The sequence below is a fragment of the Chrysochloris asiatica genome, unplaced genomic scaffold (assembly GCF_000296735.1).
Source record: "Chrysochloris asiatica unplaced genomic scaffold, ChrAsi1.0 scaffold00135, whole genome shotgun sequence".
Lineage (NCBI taxonomy): Eukaryota > Metazoa > Chordata > Mammalia > Afrosoricida > Chrysochloridae > Chrysochloris > Chrysochloris asiatica.
The window spans coordinates 4071358-4087161 of NW_006408653.1; the positions used below are offsets into that span (position 1 = coordinate 4071358).

Here is a 15804-nt window from a genome sequence, read left to right on the forward strand (position 1 = left end):
GAGTCAACAACAGAATAGAAGTATAAGAACAGAGGATCTGGGAGGTCAGTCTATAATCAAACAGTTACAATGTGAAAGAAGGTAAACACAGAGGAACAGAGATCCAGGTGGTGAGAAGGTCAGGTAGATTACAGGATAAAATAGACTATCTTAAATGGAGGGAAGAGTTCATGGGAATATAAAGTAACCACAACGGTGGGGTTGAGTGGGGAGTTTAGTTCAGGTGTTGGGAAGGGCAATACAAGAAGGGGGAGGAGGGAGAAGAACAAGATAGATAGGGGAACACTGAGACAGGTTTGCATGGCCTAAGTGGGACAAAGGTAAATAGTGATGCATGCTCAACCTTGGAACAAGAGGGCTCTGGGATACAGGGATCTAGGCATAGTTTGAAGAGGGGAAATAATACTAAGATGCTTGACTGTTGGTTTCCCTTGCCTGGTTGGTTGGTTATGTGCCGTGGAGTCGGTTCCGACTCATAGCGACCCTATACAGGATTTTCAAGGCTGTAAATCTTTATGGGAGCAGAAAGCCTCATCTTTCTCCCGCGGAACAGCTGGTAGTTTCAAACTGCTGACCTTGAGGTTTGCAGCCCAATTCATAACCACTACACTACCAGAGCTCCTTGCCTACTATTGTAAAATAGACACTTGAGTGGGATAGAAAGGAATGTTGGGGAAAATGATTACAGAAGACTTGTAAGCCTGTCTTCAGCCTATAACTGATTGAAATACCTAAAAGGGTTTCTAGAACTTGTCCAGTGAAATAGGCCTCTTGCGGAGCCTTTGCCGAGTCTAGAACCTTAGGTGGAATCCCGAGTCCCATCCAGAACCTTCTGAGGTGGGATATTCCCACTAGCAAGGACAAGCAGACCAGCCTGGAACAGCTAGAGTGACAGAAGATACATCTTCAAAGAAAGATCATCAGGAAAAACCCAAAACAAAAATGTCAGCAACGCTGGCTACACGAATAAGCATGCTGTTCACCAGGAAGCAATCAAGGCAAGCAACCAAGTTTCTTCAGGACATACTCCCCTCTAAGACTGAAACTCAAAGGGAACACATGAGCACCATGCAAGCTTGCTAGTGACCACATTGGTCTACTGGTGGGTGGAAGAGCAGGGAAAGCAGCAATGAAGAAATGGGCTGCGTTCAACTGCACTCCATTGATTCCTGTTTACCTGAAGATGAGCGAGAGAAAAGAGCTGGTTGGTCCAAAGTGTGGTGAGACCTGGAGACACCTGAGCCCATGGACAAGGATATAGCTACAGAGGGCTAGAGCTGAGAGTGAAGCATCCAGCTGACATGAAGTAAGGGGAGATGCACAAGAACGCCCAAACTTTCAGACAGTACCCATTTAACCTAGCCACGATGGCTTGATAATCAGAATTTGACTAGAGGAAGATTTAATTTTTTTTTTTAATAAAGGAAACAAGAATATATTGCTACAATTTGATGAACCTGACCTAAACTCATGGAGGTAGGAACTCTAAATACCAACAGAGAGGAAAGGAGTCTTCACATCACATATCAATGCTATCCCCTCTGTAAACAGGGTAGATAGAGAGGGACAACTTAGACATTGGCTACCTAAAATGAGGGGGCGATAGAGGCATGAAGTGACTGGCTCACAAGGTTTCAAGAGAGAGTTTGGTTTAAGAGTGTGTGGTGGGGAAAAAGAGTCCCCACTGAATAGTTTTCATCTTGTCTAGATGGGTTTGGTGAAAAGGGATGGGAATAAGATTCTTATGATTCAATAGTGAGTAACTGTTATCATGAGTAATTCGACTGTCACAATTGTAAAGGTAGAAGTTTTGTAGCAAAAACAGGGGAGTCGTTAATCTTACAGGTCTGAAACAGAGGACCCTAGGACCATCAAGGGAGAAGAGCACAAGCAGAATTTGGGACTTCATCCAGAGAAGCAGCGCCAGAGGCCAGAGAAGGAGGCAGAGATGGGGACATGGAGAGAGGGAGCGGCTGAGGACTCTAGATTCATGGGAAGAGAGAGACTAAGAGGTGGTGGCCAAAAGGCAGGCTTGCAGAATGTGCCCTTTGGAGGTGTAAATTATTATATATGCCTGAGTGGGTTTTTTGTTTGTTTGTTTGTTTGTTTGTTTGTTTGTTTGTTTGTTTGTTTGTTTTTTAAAGAACTAGAGTGATAGAGAGAAATACTGTTAACTGATGGTACATGGAGGGGATTATAACCATTGTAATGAAACAAGGTATATGATTTGTTGAATGTAAAACTGATGTCATTTTTGCCCTGTAAACTTTCACTCAATCCACAATAAAAACTGTAAATAAAAACAGTAATTCTGACACTTGTTTTTTTAAAGCAACCAAGTCTTCTTGGAGTGCAGACTTTCCTAGCTGCTGAGAGTCAGGTAGGAGACCCTGGACTTCTCAGCCGATTCCTGGGCTCACTGCAGCTCTGATCTCTCCCTCTGCCTCTTGGCACCTTCACAAGTTCATGGCCACAAGTTGAAAACTGCCATTACTAAGTCACTGCTGTAAAAATCTGCACAGACACTGCCTGGGTGACTGGGCCCACAGTGACTGGTGACTGCAGGCAGTGCCACCATACTATGGTTCTGAGGGGGTTGTTAATCACCTGATGTCCCAAAACCTGGGTTTGGCATATAATAGATGGTTATATGTATGAGTCCTGGTGTGTCACTGTGGGTTAATGTGCCAGACTGCAAAGTCATTTGAACTGCAAGGTCGGCAGTTCAAGCTCACCAGCTGCTCCTCGGAAACCCTATAAAGGGTCACTATGGGTCGGAATTGACTCGACAGCACTTAACAACAACAACATATATGTATGAAAGGTTGTTCACAAGTAGAATATGGCAAAATAGAGGACTGTCCATGAAGGAATTCTCTCTTCCGAAAAGAGAAGCTTCAGAACCACCCCATTTCTCTGGCCAGAGCCTCCTGTCTCTGCCGGAGAAGCTCAGGGACTATCTGCCCCTCACAAATGTAGACGGCCTGATGTCCAGGGTAAGAGATCAAATTTTAAATTAAAAAAAGTAACTGATTTTGACACTGAAATACTCTACATAGAAAAGTGGCCTCTCCTAACTAGCTTTTGTTTGTTTGTCTTATTCTGGGGTGATTTGTTTCTTAGATAGGGAAAGGACTGTTTGATGATTGTTCGGTGTCTAAAGGGGAATGGATGGGGTGCCCTCTTGAGGTCTCTGCATGCCAGGGCTTCCAAGAAGTCTGACATGAAGTCCTCACAGGCTAAGTAGGGAGCACCACCTCCCTGGACTCAGGCCCTAGGATTGGCAGCTTTGGTTGGAATGAAGGCTATGAAGGAATGACTTTGACCTACAGAGGACAATGCTATGCGTAGATCCATAGCTGGTCTGCTCACTTGTTGGCTCAGATGGCATCCACTGAGGCTTAAGGGCTCAGTGTCCCATCTGTCTGCCTCATGGATGACACACTCATCTCTCTGCTCACTGCCTCTATCCTTCTTCTTGTCTTGTGAGAAATCAGTAACACACTAATAATAAATTAATGATCAAAATTTCCCTTCCCACCCAAACTCCCTCATACTCTCAGAGCATCCATTCATGAACCAAAATCTCCATTGTACTACTCCCAACACAGTGCTGTACTCAGTTCTCTGCGCTTGTTCCTGCTGAGTCCTGCTGCCTTTTCTTCCTTCATGATTCCTTACTGATAGTAAAGTTATCCCCACCCTCATTGTCCCTTCATCCCAAGCCTGAGTTCTCCATTCCCCCTACTCATTCCAACTGTGACAGTCAGCAGAATATATGCAAAACACAATGGAAGGTGCCTGCCACTCTCCTCCCCACGTTTCGCCCTGCCTTTCATTCCAAACCAGCTCCAGAAACCCCACATCCCCTAGAGGTCTTTCCCAACTAATCTGTGCCAGGCACTGTGCTGTGTAATTCATGGTTTGGTTTGTTTTTATTAAATCCCATTTTACCAGTAAGGAAATGGGCTCATGGAGGCTAAGAACATAGTTAAGGGCACTCAATGCTTCAGTAGGCTATGACAATAATGTGTTAACCACCCACGACATGCTTAACAGTAAATAAGAAGTAGATGATTTCCCTTTTCCCCTCCCCTACCAAAGGAGCCCTGCTGGTACAACAGTTAAGCATGCTAACCAAAAGTTTTGTGGTTCAAACCTACCCAGCAACTCTACAGGAGAAAGACCTGGTGATGTGTTTCTATAAAGACCACTAGCTAGGAAACACTCTGGAACCCCTCTACACCATCACATGGAGTCACTATGAGTTGAAAATCAACTCAATGACATGTAACATCAACAACCTACCAGATCATAGAATTCCAGACTCTTGTTTACCCACATAGTTGACACAAAGATGTATCTGTATGCGTCTGCATTTGTTAGATCCCTGACCCCATGCCCTTATTTCCCTATAGCCTGTGAGGTTGTGGGAAGGCCCAGTTCCTGATAGCAGAAATGTATGGAGACAAGAGGACTAACCTTACTCTGCACTTTCTAGGCGGTCAAGTCGGTTCTGACTCCTAACAACCCTGTATAGGGTTTCCCAGGAACAGCTGCCAACCTTGTAGTTTAAAGTCCAGTGCTGATCCTACAGAGCCTCATCAGGACTCCATTACATGATCCCCAAATCAGCTCAACCAAGAAGTGGCCCAAGACTGATTCCAGCCCACTGTCATACAAATTTGCCCCAGAACTGGTCCAGAGCACATTTGGTGTTCAGAAAAGGATAACAAGACAATTGCTGCTGTCCCTCAGAGAAAAAAAGCAAAGGTTTGGGATACTTTGTTTCTGTTTTGAGCAACTTCAATCATGTTGTTGTTGATAGGGGCCACTGAGTCTATTCCAACTCATTTGTTGTTGTTAAGTGCCGCCGAGTCAGCTCCGACCCATAGCGACCCTGTATAGGGTTTCCAAGGAGCAGCTGGTGAGCTTGAACTGCCAACCTTGCAGTTCAAACAGCTTTGCAGTCTGGTGAATTAACCACACCAGGACTCCATTCCAACTCATAGTGACCCCATACACAAAACACTGCCCATTCCAGCACCGGCCTCACATCTGTTATGCTCAAGTCCATTGTTTCAGCTGTTGTATCAGTCCTTCCCATTGAGAGTCTTCCTCTGTTTTGCTCACCCTCTACCCTACCAAGTGTGATGTCCTTTTCCAGGGACTAGTCCCTCCTGATAACACATCCAAAATATGTGAGACAAAGTCTCTCCATCTTTTCTTCTATGGAGCATTCAATCATTGGGCCAGCAGAAATGTCAGCATGATAGACCAGTAGAAACTAAACTCAAGTCTAAACCTGCATCAGGTTGCCTGAGTTCTAGAGGCTCTAGTCCATCTCAAGAACAGTCCCAACCCACTTGGAGGAACCCAGGCATGCCAGCCAACTGTCTCACCATTGTGCTTCCTCTCCCACTCCCCAACCATCCAAGAGAAGCTCCTCTCTCTCTCCTCCTTCTCTCAGACCCTTCTCTACTGGGTCCCACAAAGAAACAACTATAAACCCAAAGTCTGGGAAAAAAAAAAAAGTTTTAATAAATACAAAAATCTCCAATAATAACTCTGCTCAGCTCAGGGACAGCAGGAGTGGAGTGGGGAGGGGGGGGGGTAACGACAGTGTGGACCCTTGGTGCTGAGTGAGGATAAATTAAAAATCCCAACAAGCCAGTGACATTATATACAAAGGGGAGAGGGTTGGGAGGGACGACTGGACAGGGCAATAGGGTGGGAGTGGATGTGGCCAGAAGGGGCTGCCCCTCCCCCTTGTGGACTTGTGGTTCCCAGAGGTAGTGGGGGAGGGAGAAGGGGCAGAGAAGAGGAGCCAAAGGCACTGGGGTCCCATAGGAGAATGCAGGGTCCTCAGAGCTGCCCCTTCCCAAGCCCAGACCCCCGTCCTCTTGGTCATGCTGCCTGCTGGCTGCTCCCTAGGAGCCTTCAGCAGCTTTCTCCAGTTCTGGAACAGTCCTGGTCTCTAGGGCTGCTGGAGACAGAAGGGAGTGAACATGGGCAGAGGAAAGAGGGGGTAGGTGATGCGGAGAAAGGCAGGAACACAGAGCAGAGTCTTTCTGTTCTGGTCCCAGAAAGGTTAGAATTGTGGAAGCAAGTCATTGCACACTAGTTGTGAGATCTTAAATCTAGTTGCTTAATTGCTCTGAGCTTCCAAATATCATCTGTCCAGCAAAAGCAATAAATTTCAACCTCACAAGGTGATTGTGAGGGCCAAAGGGATGGCATTTGTGAAGCAGGCAGCAAGGGTCTTGGCACGCAGTAGGTGTGTCCTGCCCTCCTCCCATGCCTCCCAGCCAATCTTCACTCACGCCTCCGGGGTGTGCAATGTGAACAACATCTATTCTTCTCCGACCCACAAGACAGTGGAGGTGAACAGTCATCCCGCTCACAGTGGGGCACCCCTGCCTGGAGCAGCACACAGCAAAGACTAAGGGTCCTCCAGAGGCACTAGGGCATGGTGGCCTTAAGCCTCTTCAGGGGGGCCTACCCCAGGCACCTGACCTCCCCACTCCAGCCAAGCCCTCAATGCCCACCTCATACAAGCCCCTGCTGCTGACTTACTCCACATCTGCATGTTATACAGCTCATCTCCCCAAAGGGGGGTACCAATGGATGCCAGCTCTGGCTCTCTGGGAACCACTGCCCTGCAAAACGGCAGCCCCGGGGCCCATCGGCCTGCATGGGGTCACCCAGTTGGGGACGGGCCCCTGACACTACTGTTGGAAGAGAGGAAGAGAAAGAGAGGGTGAGAATAAGGAAGGAGTCAATAAATGTAAGTTCTATGAGGGTCGCCCATGTTTTACTTATCCTTGAGTCTCCAGCACCTCGCAATTTCTGGGACTCTGTAGGTAATAAAATATTTGGATGGATAGATAAGTGGATAAGTGGGTAGGTGGGTGGATAGATGGAAGGAATGGGTGGGTGAATGGAGGAGTGGAGTGGGAACTGGAATCCATCATACTCCAATGATACAGGCACATTGTTCTCACTGTGCTAGAACCCTGGTCCCAGGCTACACACAGAAGAATGCTCTGTAAATGCTGAGTTCGCTGAGAAGTCCCTTCCCCCCACCTTCACTTTGCATCCCCTCACCCAAGGCAAGGCAGTGAAGGGCCTCACCTGCCCCATGAGACTTCAGCACCCACCCCTCACCTGGACACTGTTTGCAGCAGTCGGTGGGGTTGGCACGAACAGGCTGGGCACAGGCCAACCGAGGGCACTGCACCTTCTCACAGTGCACCTCTCCGGTGCCCCCCTGTAAGGGACCATTAAGTGAGGGCTATTGGGCAGGAGGGGACCACATATACCTCCTGCTTCTTTCCTCTCCTTTCCCGCATTTTAAGTACAATATATACCCATGACTGTCTATTCAGAGGCTCTGGTTTGGTGCTTTAGATACTCAGACTCAAATACTAATTGTAACCCTGCTTATAGGAGTGGAGATTTAGGCTCTGGAAAGTACAGAAATGAGCCCAGAGTAAGAATTCTTACTCACTTCCTCCAGGAAGCTAACTCTCAAAGCTTCAGGGGCTTTTCTATTATTGCTTCCATTCTTGAGCCCTTCCCACCAAGGATGGGCTTTTTCCCCCAGCCAACCCCCTCCTCATTTCTGCAGACCCAGCTGAGCCCAACCAGAGTTATGGCACTGGAGAAGATTGGGCAGTCATACCTTGCAGGTGCAGACAGCACACTTAATTAAGCCAAAGGGGGGCACAACAGGGTGCCACCGGGTACCCGCTGCCCGCCAGCTCCGGTCACCATCAAAATAGCAGCCTGGTGGAGGGACAGTGCCCAGCTGCAGTTAGTGCTGAGCCCACAAACAAGGTTTGCACCTCAGGCCAATCCCGCAGTAACTTAATCCCAGGGCCAACTCGAGGGCGGTGACACTAATGAGGGACTTGTGCCCTTCAGCCCTAACCCCTGCACACAGACATCTCATCTGTCTCATTCTCCTCTCCCCCTCCAGCCCCACTCAGCAGCTGTTCTGGATCCCCAGCCCCTGTGCACACACTTCCAGCTCACCCTCTGCTGGGTCCCGGCTCTTGGGCAGCCCCAGCCGATCTCTGATGTCTTGTTTCTCTGTGGAGTCAAAGGCATATCTAGGATGGAGATTAACCCACCCTCCTCCTTGCCTCCCTAGAGATCCCATCCTCTACCTGAATATGCCCCTCCACGACCCTCTCTTCTCTGCCAGGTACTCACCTGGACACACTGGGCAGCACTGATCTGGCACCTGCATTGGGAGTGGGCAGCTAGGCAGCGGACACACCACAGGGTCGCAAATCACTGTGCGTCTCTACAGGGGTAAGTGGGGATACTGACCCAGGGGCCCAGGCCTCTTGCCTCGGATTCCAGACCCCAGCGCACCACTCCCTCACCCCTGTGCCATCCTCACCCAAAGCCTCCTACCTGGCAGGTACAGAGTGAGCAGAGCGGGTCATAGTTGGGTGTCCAGCGAGCCCCATGGGGACGCTGCTGCCCCTCAAAGAAGCATGAATTGGAGTCTCTTGGCCTCCCGGGGCCCACAGGTTTGGCAGGCGCGGAGACCTCCAGGCCAGGCACAGGAGGTAGTGCAGGTGGGACCACCTCAGCATCCAGGGCTCCTGGAACCCGCGCCCCCTCTGCCCCAGCTGCAGCCAAGCGCAGGCCACCCACCTCACATCTGTTAGCTATGTGCACCTGGAAGGAGAGGTCTGTTGAGGTGGCAGCGCATCTCCTACCTCATGTTTCCATCAGCTGCAGCCAGCTAGGAAGCCTGAGACACCTCAGCCCCTTACCCCACCCCCCAGGAGGACACCATCAGCCACAACAATCATCCAGCTGCCAGTGACAACATGGTCGTGTGCCAGCTTTTTTATATGTTTTGTCTGGCTTCATCCTTCCAGCCAGCCAGGGAGCTTGATACTACCAACCCCAGAGCTCTTAGAGAACATGTGAATGGCCCAAGGGGACACACAGTGCCAGCCCAATTCTTTACCGTCCCTCCCACCCACACTACCCATCTACCTGCCCTCGCAGCTCCCCTCGGGGGCTACCCTTGGTGCTGATCAGGAGGGAGGCAGTGCCCTGTGCCAGATGCTGCAGCAGCTCAGGTTCCAGGTCCTTCACCACACCCTGGGCCTGTGTGCAAATAGACAGGAGAAGGGACAGGAACAAGGCATTTTAGGGCTGAGCCCACTGCCCCCAATTTACAGATGAAGAAATTGAGACCCAGGAAGATGAAATTAAGTCTTTAGGTTAGTGACACTCAGTAGCAATGGTATGAAGCTCAGAATCCAGGCTTCTTGGACTCCAATCTACTGCAACCCACCCACCTCTGCAGATTGGTCCATCTCCATTCATAAGCCCTCGTGGATATTACATATTATCTAACAGATCCCACCAAGGAAGGACCCAGGAAGGAAAATGAATAACAAACTATTTTACAGTAAGTACTTTATTCAGATTACCTCAAAGAATCTTCATCACTTGCAAAAGATCACACGACTAGTGGCTGAACCAGCTTCGTACCCTGTCTGCCTCCTGAGCCCATGCTAGTTCTGCCATACCAGGCTGCCTGTTCTCAGCTGCTATTTCCCAAGCTGCCTCCCACTGTCATGTCCTCACCTCTGAGCCATAGAATCCCTTCAGCAGCCGCCGGGGTCCTGGTATCCCAGAAGGACCAAGAAGGTGGGCAGTGACGGTGCCCTGTTCTGAACCACCAAGCCCAGCCAGCAGCACTTCATAGTGCAGGTGACAGTGGGTATCCAGGGAGAGCCAGGCATGCCCTGCTGCCTGGCTCCGTACAGGAGGTAGTACCAAGGCTCCAGCCAGGGGCACAGGCAGGGCTGGATCCAGACAGAGGAGACGTGACAGATGAGAAGTGGCCCCTCAACCCTGGCACTCACCATATTCCCCAGTCCAGACCCAAGTGTGGCAAAGCACTGTCCATAGAGCCAGGGCCTGTGAGCAGAAACTTTTAGGCTCCTGTACAGTAGGAACCGACTCTACGGTACATAACCACCCACCACCACAACCATAGCAATAGGGTGGTTCCGCATACAAGGCCACGTTTTGCACTCCTGCTTTCACAAGACGACAGCCTGGAGCTCAACACACACATGCTTAAGTCACAGGTTAGAAGACACTCACCATCATGGCGGGCACTGTGCCCACTGTAAGACAGGGCAGCCACATGCCCCCGCAGCTCTCCATCTGGGAAGTCCTTGGTACCCACATTCAGAAACAGCTCATTCTGTAGCAGCATATGAGCCCCTCGGGCACCTAGCCCAGGGCAGACTCCCATGACCTGGAGGGTAGGAAAAGATGAGCCCTCCTGAGCCATCACACAAGCTCAGATTCTAAAGCCTTTCCATGTTTTGCATACCACTACCCGTGCAAAGGAACTCTGGTAGTGTAGTGGTTACGAATCGGGCTGCGAACCGCAAGGTCAGCAGTTCAAAACTACCAGCTGTTCCACGAGAAAAAGATAAGGCTTTCTGCTCCTGTGAAGATTTACAGCCTGGGAAAACCTGTACAGAGTCGCTATGAGTCAAAACCAACTCCACGGCACACAACCACCACCATACCCATGCACGCTTCCACACAACATTAGGAACACTGGATTAGAACCTTACAGCTCTATTTCAAGTTCCTCCTCTGCCACTTCCAAGCTATGTACACTTGAGCAATCACTTAGCCTTTCTGATCCTTCACTTCCTCCTCAATAAAATGGGTATTGTGGGAGCCAAAAAATACAAGTAAGGCAACAAGTGCAGTATCTGACATAAGAAAACTCAGAAAGTGCCAACTATTGTTATTACACTTATTATAATCTGGTCTGTTGTACTAGTCTCCCTAACTCCTTTCATTGGACTGTGAGCTTGCTGAGGACAGAAACCACGTCTAAATATCTTTGTACTTCAGTCCCTAGTCTGGGCCTCACCAAAAATGGGCCAAATAAATCAGTGAAAGAACCTGTGAATGAGTGAACAATGCTGAATAGCCCTGCTCATCCCACCTGGCTTCCCCCACCCTACCCACTGGCAGCCTCAGTGATAGGCCCAAGATGTGCTGCGGCTCAGTTCTGTTTGGAGTCCTTACCATGCGTCCTCCAGGCTGAAATCCAGCCATCTGGCACAGGACAGTGCGCTGGTTCTTCCGCTGAGGCTTGGTCTCCAGTGTCATGGCCACCACCTCACTGCCTATACCTACCACTTGGACCTGTTGGGCAGGATTGGGTGAGGATGGATTAGAGAGGCAGAGAAGGCAGGCAAGCCAAGTCCCCCCTGCCTGCCACCCTCCCCATCTCCTGCAGTCCCTGATTCTCACCTGGTAGATCAGGGAGCCATTTCCTAGCAGTGTGAGGCTAGCTGAGCCTGCAGCACCCGTATGGACTGGAACCAGGGCATCGGCCCCACAAAGGACACTTTGTAGGACTGCAGAAGGACAGGACAGGTGGCAGGCTTGCCCACTGTCACTTATACAACCAGCTCCCTCCCACACCTTTCCCTGCCCCTCCTCTGGCACTAGGGTCTGTGCCTCTCAGGTATATGTAGTCGACCCAGGATGCCAGGTCCAACCCTGCCTTACCATCACAGCTCTGCCTGGCAGCAATGTATCCACTGATGCGAGGCCCTGGCCCACCTGCCCTCTCCAGGGCCATCTGCAACTCCCCTAGAACCAGCCAGTTCATCTCTTGGGCTGTCAGATTGGGCAGCACCTCAGCAAAGCCTGGCTCCTAGGAAACAAAGCAGGGAGTGGTGAGCAGTAGAAAGAGGCCTAAGTGGTGGCAGCAGGAGCCAGACCCTCACTCACCCGGGCTGAGGTGTTGGCCTCAAGCTCTCGCAGGAGTTGCCCTTGGTGTAGAATCTGGAGCCGCAAGGGAACCTGAGCTGGTCCTACAACAACCACACACGTGGCCACTTGTGAGGGGCAGGTGCTTCCACTAGCCCCCTCATTTTTCTCCACCCCACTTACCCCCATTCCTGGGTTCCAGCAGCCCCCGGAAGAGTAGCAAAAAATGCAGGGAATCCTCTGTATCACTGAGAGTGAGTAGGGTGATGCCCCCAACACCCTGCTGGGGGTGGTCTTCCAGAGTCAGGATGGCACTGAAAGTTTCTAGAAAGGAAGGGCCATAGAGCCGATTTGAATGTCTCCTCCTTGACTCAACCCATTCCTAGAAATAGAAAAGACTCAGAAGTTTACATCCAGGGCAGTTGGCTCCCCTCACCTGCAGCCAGGGCCCGGTGCCGGATGAGAGGCCCCCAGACCTCCCCTGAAGGGTGAGTGGGTGTCACAAGTGCTACATGCAGCTGCTCTGACCTAAGGAGCCGCAGGGACAACCGAGGCACTCCCCGCCACACCCCACAGACCTGGAGCAGAGAGACAAGGAGGCCATTCTCAGGTGGTGACCAGGCCACCTGAGAAACCCAGCCCTGCTGAGAACAGATGTGGGCAGAAGTCCCCAGTGCCTCCTAGCCACCACTTAGTAGCTGTGTGACCTTGAGCAAATCACATTCTATTGAGTCTTGGTTCATCTGTAAAATGGGCATTATAATGTCAGTGCTTTCCTCCCACTGGGCTGTTGTGAGGAGGAAAGAAGCCCCCAGCAGCAAGGTGCTCAGCCTGGCTGTTGTTGTTATGTGCCTTCGAGTCGGTTTCTACCCATAGCGAACCTGAACAGGGTGTAAATCTTTACGGGAGCAGAAAGCCTCATCTTTCTCCCACAGAGCGGTTGATAGTTTTGAACTGCTGACCTTGCACAGTTCGCAGCCCAATTCGTAACCACTATGCTACCAGAGCTCCTTTCAGTAAGCACTCATTAATGGCATTATCTCACCAGGCCTTCCCGGGTAGGCGCTGCAGGGTGTTCAAACAGGACGCTGCCAGTAGAGTCTGAGAAGCGAACCCTGGTGGGGCGGTCTAGGCTGGGAAAGAAGGATGAGGTGAGGCAGGCCTTCAAGCCTGGGTGAGAAGCATCCCCTTCCACCTGTCCCAATTCTTCTTCTCCACCCCAAGCTGACCCCTCTCCCCTCCCTCCCCTTTCTCACCCCCGGTAGGAGATGGAGAAGCGCAGGCTGGAGCGCAGCAGCGAAACTCGAGCTCGTGCCACCGCCTGGGACCTCGGCCCGGTCAGCAGTGCCACGAAGTCTGCGGGGGTAAGAAAGGGCCCAAACACCGTCACCCGACACGGAGGTCCTGCTCTGACCACAATCCGACCCCTTGCTCCCTCCACGACTTTCCTCCACCTCTTGCCCGCTTACCCGTGTGGCCATCGCCACGCAACCGCTCCTCAGCGCCGGGCTCCCCAGGGTCGCTATAGCTGCGGTGCTCTGGATCCCGCGGGTATTCGAAGGCCAGGCCCGAAGGCTGCCGCTCGGGGCCGCTGCGCTCTACGTGGGGGATGGAGGACCCGGGCTTCAGTTGGCCCTGAGGAGGACAGGGCTGGCTGCCCCATCCATGTGGCCTGAGACTATAGTGGGACAGCCCTGCCGCCCTTCCCCCGCAGCGGAGCGGGCCTTACCCTGGGGGCAGGTCTGGCAGCAGTGTCCCGGCAGCTGGCGCGGCTGCCTGCAGGTCAGGGCTGGGCACTCGGGTTTGATATTCTTGCAGCTAACCCTGCCCAGGCTCCTTGCGCGGCGACCCCACTGAGACTGCTCGTGAGGAGATGGAAAACGGAGTGAGTGCAAGATGCCAACCAGGGCGATGGGAAAATCCCGGGGCCAGGCAGGGTTGTCCGGCAGAATTGGACCCCTCTACCACTTAGAAATGGAGTCCTGGTGTGGCACTGTGGGCTAATGCGCCAGACTGCAAAGCCGTTTGGACTTCAAGCTCACCAGCTGCTCCTGGGAAACCCTATACAGGGTCACTATGGGTCTAGATCTACTTGACGGCACTTAACAACAACAACCACTTAGAACCTGCATGACTTAATCTCTCCGGGCCTTGGGGTCCCAGTCTGAGAAATGGGGATGGTTGTTTTCAAGTAGGACTGTAGTGGGAATAGAGAGACACGTATCTAGGTTGGCACAGTGCCTGAGACGTAGTGGACGATATATGACACTGAACACCTGGGACTTGAAAGTGGAGAAATAGCCCAACACATCCCCCGTCTGAGGACTCGCCTCTCTCTCCGCAGCAGCTCCGGGTGCACTCCGACGTCCCAGGACCCCAGCGCTCCCCCACGCCCGAGCAATCCGGCCTTGGGGTCCACTCACCGCCTCACAGGCGCACAGCACACAGCGCATTACCCCGAAGGGCTCCCCCAGATCCGGGTGCCACGTTTCGTCCAAGGCATAGACCTTCCCTCCGAAGGAGCAGCCTGCGGGAACGGGCTTGGCTGGCGGCCGCTGTCCCGCTCCTGACGCGTGCCCGTCCCGGGCGCTGCCCACTGGGCCTGGGTCCTCAGACACCACGCGCCGGACGGCCCCCGCCCACCCCTCCAGGCCGCTCGCTGCGCGGAGCCACCTGCGCCCGGCGCCCCCTCTGGGCGGGCACGGACTTACCGGGAGCAGGACCCCGCCCGCGCCTCCCCCGGGGAGCCCACCTACCTGCCGCTCCACGAACGGGCAGCGGCTCCTTCTCGGGCCGGATGGGCAACGCGGGGGGCTCAGGGCCGGCGCCGCGGGCCGGCCGGGATCCGAGCAGCAACAGCCCGAGGAGTAGCAGCGGGGCCGGCGGGGCCGGGAGGCTCGGCATGACGCGAACGGGACAGCTGGGGAGGCGGGAAGGAGGAGGGAGCCCGAGGGAGGAGGGCCGGGTCGGGGGCGGGCCGGCGGGAGGGGGCCGAGGCCAGGGCCGGGCGGTGCGGCTCGGGACTCGTCGGGCGGCCGCTGAGTCGGCGCCGGGCCGAGCCGGGCTTGGCGGGAGGAACGCGGGCTGGTGGGTGTTGACCCCGGTCGTATGCGGCTCTAGTGCCCTGGGCGCCGGCTTCGGCCCGTTTTATGCCCCGCGCCCGGCGCCCCGGCCGGGGGCCTCCTCCTCAGCAAACGGGGCGGCGGCGACGGCTCGGCGAGGGGCCGGGCTGAGCCCGGGGGGGTCCGGCCCAGCAGCAGCGGCCCGGATCGCGAGGGGGGAGGGGAGGGAGGGGCTGGGACCGGGCAGGGGAGGAGGGAGGGGCTGGAGGGGAAGGGGGAGCTGAGGGGACAGGGGGAGGGGAGGAACTAGGGGGGTGCAAAGAGGGGGAGGAGAGAGGCGGGCCTGGAGCCCCCCTACTCCAGGCGGCCACAAGGCAGCTGGACCAGGGGATGTGTCTCAGACCCAGGACAGGAGCCCCAGGACAGGGAGGGGCAGATGATGGGCTTGAGGCCTATGCGGGCCACTGGACATGGACCCGCGTCCTGCTCAGAAATGAAGACTTGTCTTTATGGGTGACAAAGTACAGGAAAGACCCATCAACTGATGTCCCCCTGACTCAGCCCACAGCAACCCTCAAACCCCATACCATTCGTTATGTATCCCTGCCTATGTCCCCACACTGGCCTGTATCCCCACTTCATCCCTGAGGTACAAAGAATGTTTTATATTAGTCTGTCATCCCTCATTCAACAAGGGCTGAGTCAGAAACAGCAGCGTTTCCCTGTCCACTGTAACCTGTCCTCAAGGCCCATCCCTACCATCCCTGTGCCTAGCCTGACTTGTTATCTCACCTAGGGGACCCTCTACCTCTTGGCTCACAGTCAACCCCCTTTGTCTTGGTTTCCTGATCATGACTGCCTCCCTCTCCCTTCCTATCCCTACACACCCACCAGCCTCCCAGCCATCCCAGCACTCTCCTTCCTAATCTTAGGAGGCATCTTGTCTGGCTGA

The 15804-nt window shown here is 53.1% G+C and overlaps 1 protein-coding gene across 1 annotated transcript; it reads right to left on the reverse strand.

The window, feature by feature from the left end:
- Positions 1 to 5769: 5769 nt before the first annotated feature.
- CHRD (chordin) lies at positions 5770 to 14800 on the reverse strand. Its single transcript, XM_006869767.1, has 23 exons — positions 14547 to 14800; positions 14214 to 14317; positions 13520 to 13649; positions 13260 to 13388; positions 13047 to 13146; positions 12836 to 12923; positions 12227 to 12368; positions 11974 to 12114; positions 11812 to 11894; positions 11587 to 11734; positions 11326 to 11432; positions 11098 to 11217; positions 10147 to 10303; positions 9622 to 9842; positions 9022 to 9135; positions 8425 to 8694; positions 8218 to 8311; positions 8038 to 8094; positions 7685 to 7788; positions 7168 to 7270; positions 6577 to 6731; positions 6324 to 6420; positions 5770 to 5986 (listed from the first exon to the last, which is right to left on the reverse strand). The coding sequence occupies exons 1-23, from the start codon at positions 14692 to 14694 to the stop codon at positions 5931 to 5933; spliced, it is 2868 nt and encodes a 955-aa protein (XP_006869829.1). The 5' UTR covers positions 14695 to 14800; the 3' UTR covers positions 5770 to 5930.
- Between the last annotated feature and the right edge of the window lie 1004 nt (positions 14801 to 15804).